The sequence below is a fragment of the Hyperolius riggenbachi genome, chromosome 5 (assembly GCF_040937935.1).
Source record: "Hyperolius riggenbachi isolate aHypRig1 chromosome 5, aHypRig1.pri, whole genome shotgun sequence".
Taxonomy (NCBI): Eukaryota; Metazoa; Chordata; class Amphibia; order Anura; family Hyperoliidae; genus Hyperolius; species Hyperolius riggenbachi.
Genome location: NC_090650.1, coordinates 225,451,200 through 225,464,488, shown reverse-complemented (window position 1 = coordinate 225,464,488; position 13,289 = coordinate 225,451,200). Strand labels below are relative to the sequence as shown.

General features: G+C 38.8%; 1 protein-coding gene across 2 annotated transcripts in view; it reads left to right on the top strand.

Annotated features, from left to right (window-relative positions):
* Positions 1–13,289, top strand: part of GABBR2 (gamma-aminobutyric acid type B receptor subunit 2) — an 842,117-nt gene that overhangs the window by 388,211 nt on the left and 440,617 nt on the right. For both annotated transcript variants that reach the window (XM_068236712.1, XM_068236713.1), the window contains exon 4: positions 12,052–12,153. In XM_068236712.1, coding sequence (XP_068092813.1) covers positions 12,052–12,153 — 102 coding nt within the window. The remainder of the gene's footprint in view (positions 1–12,051; positions 12,154–13,289) is intronic.

The following is a 13,289-nucleotide window of genomic DNA, read 5'->3' as shown; positions in this document are numbered from 1 at the left end:
ATGACATGGGCGGAGGTGACGTCAACGCATCTCCCATAGTCCGCATTCACGCATGAACGGACATGTGTATGCGGAAGAAACCGGAGCCACGCTGGAGCGCAAAATAAGGAAGTAAGTATATCGCTGCTCCAGGAAACTGCGCAGAGCCATGCAAATAGGTGCCCCAGCGCAGTGGAGCATGCAATGTGTGTCCATTTATGCAGAGACAAACTAGCATTAGGGACACTGCAGGTGAAAGAGAGTATACTCTAAAGCAATATATTAATTGCCGTACAAATGGAGTAGTATATGCCCTTAGATGCAGTTGTCCTAAATTGTATGTTCTTCCGCATACGCATGACCGTTCATGCGTCAATGCGGACTATGGGAGATGGGTTGACGTCACCTCCGCCCACGTCATCTCCGTGTTACACTACTTAAGATGGCGCACTGGCGCCGTTGGAACACACGGATTCCCCCACGCTCTCTGAAAAAGCGGCGTGACGGCCCCGATACCAGTGGAGTTGTCCACCGGGGGTCTCTTCTTGGTACCAATTCAGTCCCTCTTCCACCTTTGGTCCGGCTAAGTATATGGCTATCTTATCTCTATGGGGTCACCTTTTTATCACCTCTGTTCTCACTCAGTATTAATTATTGGCCACTGTTCTTTGATTATGAGTATTTAATGTTGTATATATATATTTTTTTTTTTGATACATGTGTTATAATATATGGTTGTTTGCACTTATATGCACTTTACTTTAGCCCTATACAGTAACAGAACCCGGGTTCTTAGCCCAGGATAGCTCAGATGCTGAGCGTCCTGAGGGCTATCACTTTATATATAATATCTCAGCAATATATAGATTAATAGATTGATGGTATGTGAATATAGCTACAATACTGAATTAGTGCCTACAGTTTTAATTGATTTTATGAATTATAGTGGTGTATATTTATGAATAAACTATTGTTTAATTTGCATATATTTTGGTGTGGTGCCTTTTTCAAAGGGCTGCATTTGCTCAGTTTGTTGTGTGAAAAGAATGGAGTAGTCTTATAAAGGTAATTTGCAATATGTTAGAACAGGTATGTATGTATGTACACAGTAGGATAATGCTTATTTTTTCAGGGTTAACAATTATTAGAAATCTTCTCTGTATGTTTGAACAAAAAATAGGACAGCCCCTTATGGTTGGTATTCACAGGTCTTCGCAGTGTGCTGTCTCATCCATAAAACAACATATCGTCTAGAGATCTTTTTAGCTACTCATAAAACATTGTTTCCCAGACTAACTAAGGCCAGCAGCCACATGATTGTAGCACAATGTCTCTTACTAGATAAGTCATTAGGCAACATTTAAACCTACTGTAACCACTCGAAAACACCTACTGTTGTAGAGTGCACATGCTATTGTGAACACCTTTGAAGCACAATGATTGTTCTGTGTTCTCTCTAAAGCACTGTGTAAAAAGTACTATATAAATGCAAAGTATCTTCAATAATAATGAGAATGTAGCTTGGAAAAAAAAAATTATGTTGTTTAATAAAGTTAGCTATATAAACCACACTCTCCCATGGTCTATGTATCCAAATTCTGGGGGGTCTGCAATTTAAATTTACTTACTAAGAACAACAGAAGGGATATGACTGACTTTGTGTAGCTCTATCACCTGTCACCCAATGACCAACTATGGGTAATGTGGCATTTACAGTGTGGGATGGGAATAGCAGCATGTTAAACTTTGCCATTAAAAAACGGTTGTTGAAATATGATTGTTTGATATTGTTCTAACTACTTTTTTTATACGTTTTAATCATCACCATGGCCAACTCTGCATATTTCGGGGTCCCTAGCATTAATTGCGCAAGCATGGTAGCAGTTTACATTTTTATTTATGTCAGGGGGTAAAGTTAGAGTGTATGTTGGTGACTCAGCCCATTTTTGAAAACCTTAAATCAACCAGTGACCAACTATATACGTTTGTCTTGCCTGGCATTTAAAGTGTGAGAATGGCAGCAGTTTAAACTTCCCCATTGAAAGTCAATGGGTGTAATATGGCTAACTTTCAATCATAGTCAACTAGTGACCAACTGTACTCATTATCTGTTTACATTTCCCAACCGTGTCAAGCGTGTGGACCCTGGTATGAGAAGGACAGCAGTGATAATTTGGATAAAAACTTTTCCTAACATTGAACTGCAGACGCCCCATGATTAACTGTGGAGGCCTTACATTTAAAGAGAAACTCCAACCAAGAATTTAACTTTATCCCAATCAGTAGCTGATACCCTTTTACATGAGAAATATATTGCTTTTTACAAACAGACCATCAGGGGGCGCTGTATGACTGATTTTGTGCTGAAACCCCTCCCACAAGAAGCTCTTAGTACCGCGGTACTTTTGGCAGTTTGTTACAATGTAACAAGGTTCACAGACAGGAATTAGCTGTTTACAGCTGTCTCTAACAGCCAAAACAGCTAGGAGCAGCTACATAACCTGCCCACAGTAAAAATGTCACCATGTAATAAATGTCAGAATGTAAATCGGGAAGAGGAAAGATTTTACAATGAGCAAACACTGACTAAATCATTTATACATAATTATTGTAAAAAAGAAGCACTTTTTTATTACATTATTTTCAATGGAGTTCCTCTTTAAACTGTAAGAATAACAGTTGTTTAATCTTTTGTATTGAAAGTCAATGGATAAGATATACTTGCCTGTTGGTGGCTCCACCCACTTTGGCGCAGAGGCAGTATGGGGCTTTCCTAGCTTGACATCTGTAACTGCATATTAAAATGGCTCCTGGGACTAAGAATAATACATACATGTACAGACGAATTTAGATATGTCTACCAAGGAGTAGGGGGTGTTGCTTTATTCTTTATCAAGAAGTAGCAAGCTTTGTAATAAAAGTAAAACAAAAGATGAATTGCTTTATTTGTGAACACAGTTTCCTGCTGCAGTTTACACTGTTTAATAAAAATTAAATTAAATAAAAAAAGTCCTCCATCAAGTGTAGCCTCTTACAATCTCCGCAGAGCTACATAATCCAGAGAAATATGCTGCAATATCTCCTGGGTAAGTCTTACCAATCTTACCTTATAGGCAGAAAGATTTCCTTCCTCGGCACTGCAAAGGCGTGAATTTGTTTTACTGTGTATCAAAACCATAGCATAGTTTATTAATTATACATGTGCAAACCATTGCTTGTACGAAAAACCTCTAGTCCATTTTTAAATTCAGTTATTGATTTTGCTGTTATTAACTCATGCACCAGGGCACCCCTCAGCTCAGCTGTTTCGGCTGTAGAAAATCCTTCTACACTCCATGGCAAAACAGACTTATTTTTAATCTCTATGTATATTGGCTCTTGATGCATTTTTTGTGTTACATTACATGTAATGATGACCATGCACATTGGAATGTTTGTGCAATCAGTTAATACAAATGATGTTAAAGTACATCTGAACTGAGTACTGTAATGCACATTTCGACTTACCTTACTAGTTGAAAGCCTTTTAATGGTCTCCTGGATTCTCCTATAGCCCTCCATTCCAGTGTTGAGTCTCTCTTCATCTTCTAGCCATGCTCCTGGACATTGTTACACCCATCCAGACTGGGCATGCACTTTTAAGGTCCATACATGTACAGTAGGATGCAAAAGTTTGGGCAACGTTGTTATTCATCATTATTTTCCTGTATAAATCGTTGGTTGTTACGATAAAAAATGGTAGTTAAATATATCATTTAGGAGACACACACAGTGATATTTGAAAAGTGAAATTAAGTTTATTGCATTTACAGAAAGTGCACAATAATTGTTTAAATAAAATTAGGCAGGTGCATACACTTGGGCACTGCTGTCATTTTATTGATTCCAAAACCTTTAGAACTACTTATTGGAACTCAAATTGGCTTGGTAGGCTCAGTGACCCCTGACCTACATACACAGGTGAATCCAATTATGAGAAAGAGTATTTAATGGGGTCAATTCTAAGTTTCCCTCCATTTTTAAATTTCTCTGCAGAGTAGCAACATTGGGGTCTTAAAGCAACTCTCAAATGACCTGAAGACAAAGATTGTTCACCATCATGGTTTAGGGGAAGGATACAGAAAGCTGTCTCAGAGATTTCAGCTGTCTATTTCCACAGTAAGCAGAAGTGACGAATGGTGAGAACAGTCAGAGTCAACCCACAGACGAGCACCAAAGACCTACAACATCATCTTGCTGCAGATGGAGTCACTGTGCATCATTCAACCATTCGGCGCACTTTACACAAGGAGATGCTGTTTGCAGAGGAAGCCTTTTCTCCGCCCACAGCACAAACAGAGCCGCTTGAGGTATGCTAAAGCACATTTCGACAAGCTAGACTCATTTAGGCACAAGGTGCTGTGGACTGCTGAAACTAAAATTGAGTTATTTGGGCATAACAAGGGGCGTTATGCATGGAGGAAAAACAACACAGCATTTCAAGAAAAACACCTGCTACCTACAGTAAAATATGGTGGTGGTTCCATCATGCTGTAGTTGAGGGACGCATGGATTCCACTCAGTATCAGCAGATTCTGGAGACCAATGTCCAGAAATCAGTGACAAAGCGGAAGCTGTGCAGGAGTTGGATCTTTCAACAAGAAAACGACCCTAAACTTTGCTCAAAATCCACTAAGGCATTCATACAGAGGAACAAGTACAACATTCTGGAATGGCCATCTCAGTCCCAAGACCTGAATATAATTGATAATCTGTGGTGTGAGTTAAAGAGGGCTGTCCATGCTCGGAAGCCATCAAACCTGAATGAACTACAGATGTTTTGTAAAGAGAAATGGTCCAAAATTCCTTCAACCAGAATCTAGACTTTCATTGGAAGCCACAGGAAGCATTTAGAGGCTGTAATTTCTGCAAAAGGAGGATCTACTAAATATTGATTTCATTTATTTTTTGTGGTGCCCAAATGTATGCACCTGCCTAATTTTGTTTAAATAATTACTGAACACTTTCTGTGAATGCAATAAACTTAATTTCACTTCTCAAATATCACTGTGTGTGTCACCTATATGATATATTTAACTGACATTTTTTATCGTAACAACCAAAGATTTATACAGGAAAATCATGACGATTAACAACGTTACCTAAATTTTTGCATCCCACTGTACCAAACCACTAATGTTTGCATGTGCTTATCCATGGCTTATTCATGGCCAAGCTCACATTCAGAAGAAACCTATTCAACTGTGGTGAGTCAAATAGGTATAGAGGGAACCCTGCTTTGAGCAGTAGGAGGATCCGAGAAGCCTCTGGACCATTCAGAGGCTTCCAACTACTAAGGCAAGTATCTCTTTTTTTTAACTCAATTCAATTAGACCCCTTTTATATTTGGTCACTTTTTTTTCAATTGCATTACCCTTTCTGCACGCAGGGTAATGCAACAACAAAGAAAGTGAATGGGGTCCAGTACACTATCTTTGTCGCACCAGAAGTATCCGATTTGCCTCCAACCCACTGCCAAGCCAACAACATGTTACGGTGCAACTTCTGCAGTGACAGCATGCATTGAAGTCAATGCGCAGCGAAAAAAAATATAATTTTTGGCAGCAGAGGTGTGGTGCACGTGCGCAAAATGATGCAAATATGATGGGAATCGGTAAGTTGGGAATCCCAGTGATGTACCGCCTCTCCAGCAGGGCGGCAATGGGTGGTGAAGGGCATGCTGGGGGGCCTGTGAGCAGCATTCTAGGGTTGGCACTATGCATATGACCCTGTCGGCACACTCAGCCCCAGGGTCATATGAATTGCTTTTTTGGTGTTGCAGTGTGATGTGAGGTGGGCAGCACATTGCACCACAATGCCTTCCCCAGGTGTAAAGCTGGCCTTAAGTGTACTTTAAAACTATTGCTAGAGAAAGAAGGTAGAAGAATCTGTAGTAGTTCATTTTCTTTCTCTCAGATTTAAAATGATGAATATTTTTGTATTTGACCATTTTCCTAATACATTTTAAAAAAGTTTTAATTTTGAATATAGTTTTTTTTTACTTTTCCAATTAATTGCATAATACAAACTTTAAAGGGGCACTAGTGAGAAATAAAAATGTAAACATTAAATTAAGACACTGTCATAAAAAGTATATAAAAAGTGTATAGAACATACTAAGAGGGTTAGGGAGGGAGAACAAATGCTTATGTTAACCAAGCAGTTTAGCCCCCCCTGTGAGCAGTGTAACATGCAACAGGAGGGTCACAAAATTGGAACCCGTCACTAATAAAAACAAATCCTGTAAAGTAAAGAATAGAAATAATTACAATTTATGTATGTCTATCCACTTTAGTAAAAGGTACTTTTTATGCCAACTTATTTCTTATTAATGCCCCTTTAAGTTGCTATCATGCAATGAATTGAAAGTAAAAATCTGTATTCAGAATTAGAACCTTGTTAATATTTATTTTGAAAATGGTCTTATTTAAAAAAAGAAAAAGTGTAACATTTTAATTATTTTACAATATTGCCCCTTTAATATGTATTACCAACAATGGAGTCTATTTTGTGGTTGCAAACTTAACAACACAAACTTTTATTGTGGGATCACAGTTGAATTTATTAACTTTATTATTAGCCTTTGAACTCCAACTGATGAAAAAAGTAATCAGTTTCTGATGATATTTATCCAGAAAGTATACATACATTTTCTTCCTTTGTGGCCTACAATGCTTATGACTGCACTGGTATCCATTGTGCTACTTCCTGTTACAAGCAATGCATCAGTCAAATTCTTCCCCCAGCTCCACCATGAAAGATTCCTACAGAACTTACCACAGAAAAAGTGGGAAATCTTTGTGCCACAATTTTAAATGTTTAAATAGACAGAATAAATCAATAATTTAGACGACATTTTAAGCCAAAAATCCAGAATTTATAATAGGGAAGAAAAGGAGGTAGATTAAATGGCAGGCCGTTACCACTGTCACAACCCCCATGGAGCATTCCAGAAACACCCACTCTAATCCCACAATGCTATTCCGTCTACAGTATCATCCTCCCTGTAGCCACACCATCCCACCAGTGGATAGAATAAGATGGAAAGGTTAGTGACTGAGACAGCCATGCTCCCCCCATCCAGTAGTCTTTGAAAGGACTAGGTGAATAATGCATGCTCCATGCTTCCTCCCAGAAGAGACTATGCAGATCTGGCCAACTGCAGTTACCTGGAACACAGCATGAATGAAAAACCAAAGGAAAGCTGGACCTCATAAACGCCGCACCAAACTGGATTAGGCAAAAATCAATCCATAATCCAAAACCATTAAAAACATCCAATAAAGGATGGTAGGGCATGTAAAGTACAATAAATATTGCCCTTATATAACTATAGCACGTAGTATCATGGAGGATTCACAAAGTGCAAAAAATATGTGCAACTATCCTGAAGTATCAAAGATATAGTATAGAAATATTCAGTTTAAACAATGTAAAGTGCAATTACAGCATGGAAAGTGAATAACCATCAATCAAAGTGCCTGAGCAAAGTATGAAATGATCAGAGGTGACAAAGGCAATTGTAGAAAACGTTAGTCAGCAAGTGAAAATGTATGCCGAGGACCGTCCCCAACAACACAGCTAGGGGACAGTAGAAAAAGCTGCAGCGTGGGCACGCTGCGTGATGCGTCTCTGCCTCCTTCGTTTATTATGTTAATTTCCTCTATTCAACCAGGCCGCAGTGTGAATTTTAATTAGCTCTGAGGAAGCCAACGATTTGGCGAATTGCGAATATATGGGATATTGGGGCATTAAGTGTGTGTGTGAGGGGGGGGAAGGGTATAAAGCCTGCACCTCTAGCCAGTGTTTTCTTATTTGCTACACATGGAAAAGAAGTGAATATGAATTACTAACAGTGAATGAAGGGGTAGGTATTTATATACCAATATAAGCTAGAGCTGTTAGTTTACTATCAGTTTAGGCACAGAGTAACAGCTTATATTGCACATAACTATATGACGGTATCCTACAGTATCCTACATAGTGGGTGAAATCAGCAATGCAAGAGGATTGCATTATGTACCATATTGAAAATTAAATAAACAAGTCTTCAATAATATCAAGGAATTGTGTTTATCAGGAAGAATACAGAGTCTAAATTGTGATATTTATATATCACATTGTAGACCCCCTAGTGGAGCTATAAAATAGCATTCAAGACCACACTGATATGTACGTTTTTTCCATAGACAGATACTAAATTTTTTGTGTGTTAATTAAAAAATATTGTTTGGAGTTTGGTCACACCACCTTTGGTCATGCCCCTATAAGGGAGATGAGTCAAGACTTTTGTAGCTAGTCACTGTGCCACCAAAAGAAGAACCTATTTGTTATCAGCTTCTCTCCGGCATTGGCTGGGTGCTTGTTAGTACTCGGTACCAGCACTGGACAGCACGGCCCCCCATGGACTCATCTGAAGGTAGCCATGCTCAGACACAACATGTGGCAGCTCTCTGTCACTGGGTAATGCCACCGCATGTAAAGCCCTGACACGTGGTGTTACAAACTTTGCCATTCAGCTGAATTTTAATTGCACCTGAATGGCGCTTATAGGTGTCGGACGGGACGCTGAACTGCCTGACAAGCCCACAGTTCAGCCCTTCATCTGAAAGAGGCCTTAAAATAATAATGTATGTTTAATGTGTGTAATAAAGCAGTTAAAGTACCATAAGCAGTGTAATACCAATGCTGCAAAACGTCCCCATTTGCTGTGGACACCAAGGTATAATATTTGTTGTGTTAATGTAGAGGTTAATCCCTTCCTTTCATGGACAAGTTTACAATCCTGAAACATGTAACACAGTGAAAATACAAATAAAGCCTTGGCTGTCCTCAGAAGAGTTTGCTTATGATTGCAAAAAGGTTCTGTACACTTCCCTCTCTTTATGTTAATCTGTATTCCAAATGTGTGGAAAGGAAAACAACCAAAAGGGCAATTTGTCACTTGTCTTTGCATGTTTAAATAATATGTCACAACGTGCTCCAAAACTATAGGGCCATTTCATAAAGCTACTGTAGCAACAACATTTACATGATGTATTTTCCATTTCCATTTCTGGTCAAATGTCATTATTCATCTTTCATTTCCACTCCACTATCTGCTAACCTTTTTAAATAGGTTAAACACTGAAGAAACAGAGTAAGGTTGTGGAGCCTGACAGATGCATATCACTCCATTACACTGCCAACAGACTGATTATCAAGCAATCCGCTTCAAATGTAATCACTTTAAGCCATCCCTGTGAATTGCTAACTTTTTAATTCAGCTCACTGTCTTTCTACTAATCAGCAACAACGTTATTAATTACATTAGGTAGTCCCAGAATATGATAAAAACCAAATGGATTTTATATATGTCTGTGTACTGAAACACAACACAGCTTATGTTTAAAAATGGAGAACAAAATCTCAATTGCATATAAGAGGAAAAGTCAATTTATAATTTAATTATCCTTATTTACAAAATGTAAAAAAGACAGAGAATAACTATACTTAGAAAATGTATATTAAGCTGTGTAAACCTCTCCTCTGTGGTGCCTGCAATCACCCAGTGCTCACAAAACAGAGTGACGTGGCCACCACTAAGGTACAAAAACCCCAGTCAGGCTATACTTAATTGCACAGGCAGGTACACTTTAATAAAACCACATAAGATAAATTCAATTAAAACAACAACTCACATTGAGGGTCCATGCTCACTGGACCCTGTTGCGTGAAATCGCATATAAGGCATTTCACTAACACCAAGGTAAAGTGTACCTTAAAATCACTGTCACTATTGGTATATGAGGAAAGATCTCCTCTTCCGAGTTCCGATCAAGGTTTGGCCTTACGCCATCAGCAGGGAATCTAAGTCTTCTGTCCTCTACTGATCACTAGAGGGTAGACAGTTCATTATTGTATAGCAAATGCAGAGAAACTCAACCTTTACTTATTATTAGTCTTTATTATCTCTCACTCTAGTGGCTGGGAGATTTAGTACACTGTACACTGCACCTAGTACTGTGAGTCAAACTGTCAGCTGTAGTATTCATTCAGTGCAGATTTACATAGGTTAGTACTGTGTGCTGAGTTACAAATTACAGCAAGGTACCTGTAGTCCTCTAGCTTGTTTGCTAAGTGTACACTGCTTAGTACTGAGAGAAGGACTGTCAGTTATAGCATTCCTTGAATGCTGCTGTGCTTAGCAACTTAGGCAGAAGTGTGTATACAAATTGGTTATGCAATGTACTTATGCAGGGTCACATTGTCCCTTAACTAGCTGTATTGTACTACCAACATAGAGAACTTTCATTCCTAGGAGACATTGTATACTGTTTTAATATTAACTGTACAAGTCCAACACAGCAATACTTTGAGGAAAAGGCAGGTAGGAAAACTATATAGAGAATAAGAAATGAGAAACAGATTTTTGATGGCAAATTTTAATTATGCTCTAACACGAACTGTACATTGGATATTAATATTTATAGTAATACATCACATATGGCAATATATTATTACTAGTATATACCTTTTATCTATATATTATACATAAATACATACTCACCAAATAAGCTCAGACATGCAATGACAGACTATGAAATGAAACAAAATGACAGTGTATCATTTGTTTATTTTTGGGAAAGAGATATGATCACAGTCTGGATTTTATTGCAGTCTTTGTTTCTGTTTCTGAGAAATTCCCTCAATTTATTATACACAGGACTCTCCAGTAAGATGTCACAAATAATCATTGGTGGTATTCTACTGCACATCAGTAGGGCAAAAGATAATTTGTGTTTTTAATCATTATTTTTTTTTTCCAATAAAACTTTTAAATAAATGATATGGTTTATAATGAAGCCAACATGTTTCTTACGATATCTTCTATTTCGTCAAACCAAAGAAACAGAGTCTGGCCCTACAAAAACCGCACCACAAGGTATATAGAAAAATGAAAAAAAAGCCTTTATTTACTCCATATCAAAGATAATAAATAAAAACACAGCACAGTAAATAGTCCCTCAAATAACAATCTGAATATGTACAAAATATACACATACACGCAGAAAGGTAAGGGTACTGGAAAAGCTGAAAAGTGAAACGTGAAAAGAAACCAGACTGGGAAAGTGTACATGGACACCCTGCAACCAATTAGGATAACAGGGTGAGGAGACAAGTGCACCCGATAGCAGATTGCCAGCTATGTAAAAAACTTGTATGAGTGATAGCGCTCGTGAGTGCTACAAAGAGGGCAACAAACACCCAAGAAAAGGAAGGCACCATGTGGGGTGCGTCAGTGTAGTGGAGCTTACCAGTGTGGGGCTGTGCAGGAGGGCATAGGTGCAGAAGCCATCGCGATTCACCGCTAACAGCGGCTTCTTCTGGGCATCTTCTATTTCGTGCTTAGCATGAGTTAACTTTTTCTTCCCTTTTGACAGCTGCAATCTTTATTACTAAAATTCACTTATTGCTTCATATCATTATTACCATTTTCTGCATATCCATAATGTTAATGGGCGGATAACTGCCCAGTTTCATTACATGTTAAATAGTATTTTAAAAGTCATTTAAATGGTAATGTCCTCGCAAAGGCAGCCACGGCCACCATGTTCAGGATGACCTCTTTCAAATACTGTTAAAAAATGCGGGATGATTTTGGCCACTTGCCAGGAGATTAATTGAGGGCCACCCATGCTTTTCTAACAATTAGTGACACTATGCATACATTTAGCAATTACCATTAATAAATTGCCTCCATAAATTTAAACAGGTTGCTGGATGAGGTTTTGGCAGAATATAAAGATCAATCATGTACATTACAGAGATCTGCTGGGCTTTCTCTGCAGCTTCATTTTATTATGATAATAGTCCTCTGCCTTAAATGTTCTCAATGAATTGTTTTAGGATCCTGCAAAGCGAAAATGGAGACATAAATCATGCTCTTTCTATGTATTTTCTAAAGATGATGACACAGTGTCCATCTGCTCTGTGCTAAATAGTGACCGATTTTTTCCATTTATTCTTTTTTTTTTTTTTTTATTCTGGCAGGTGAGAAATGACTTAACTGGTGAACTGGAATCCGCAGATATCCAGATTGCAGACACTGAAAGTTTCTCCAATGATCCGTGCATCAGTGTAAAAAAGCTAAAGGTAATATTTTTTAAGCCTAATCAGAGTGTGTTCGGAGCTACCACTTTTTGTTAAAAAAAGACCTCTGGGCAAACTGTAAGGGCCCGTTTTCATTCACAAAGTGATGCCAATGCGGCTACCTAGCCGCATCGCATCACTTCCGCTGCCGGCCGTGTCACTTCTGCATCTCCCGACGTGGAAGTCAATTGAGGAGATGGGACGTGGCTGCGGGCGGATGCGGCCATGCGAGAGTCTGCAGCATGCTACAGATTCTCGGATCGCTCCGCGCAAAATGCACGCAGTGGAAACTATTCCATTGCCGTGCATGTGTTTCAGCACACCTACGGTGCGATGTGGCTATGTAGCTGCATCGCACCGCTCCTAGTGGAAACGGGCCCTTAGAAAAAATGTTTTGCATTTGCATACATGTATGTGTTATGTTCAAGTTTTAAAAAGACATACGTAAGAAGAGGGAAGCCTCTGGTTCCTGTAGAGGTTTCCCGTGGCATCCTCCAGACTCCTGTTGCCAACAGCAGACCCACCAAAGAAATCTGGCAAGGGCTTGCTGAATGAAGATAAATAGAAATCTAAGTTTGTAAGTAACACCTCAATGGTAAAATCTACTGATTATCTCTCATTAAAATGTAATGGAAGCATGCCTTTGTATAGCTTTTGGATCAATGAGGATTAGATTAACTATATGTGTTTCAGCTGAAATGTACTTGTCACATAGGCTGGCTGAACTTTTATTGATTTCAATAGCAGACAAGAAATCTAAAATCCTAATCACATTTATTTGATGCGTGCAGTCTTGTGGCTAGCACAAGGTAAAATGATATGTTACTTTTCTATAGGGAAAAACCTCATCTAAAATTGGTAAAACAGATTTTAAAGAATACTTTAAAAACTCTGCAAGTGGTTGAACAAACCCAGCCACAGGAGCACGGCCAGCCCAGGCATGCGCAGAAGAGCATGACTGGCCACGACTGGCCAAACTAACAGAGCTCAGAACGGGAGAAAGGAGCAGCGAGGAGCAGCGGGGAGGACGACAATGGAGCCCACGGTCCTCATGGGGCTGGAGGAAGCCCCAGGTAAGTATACATTATGCAATTAATCTGGTCTCAGGTACACTTTAAACAATTATAGGTCCAGTCAAC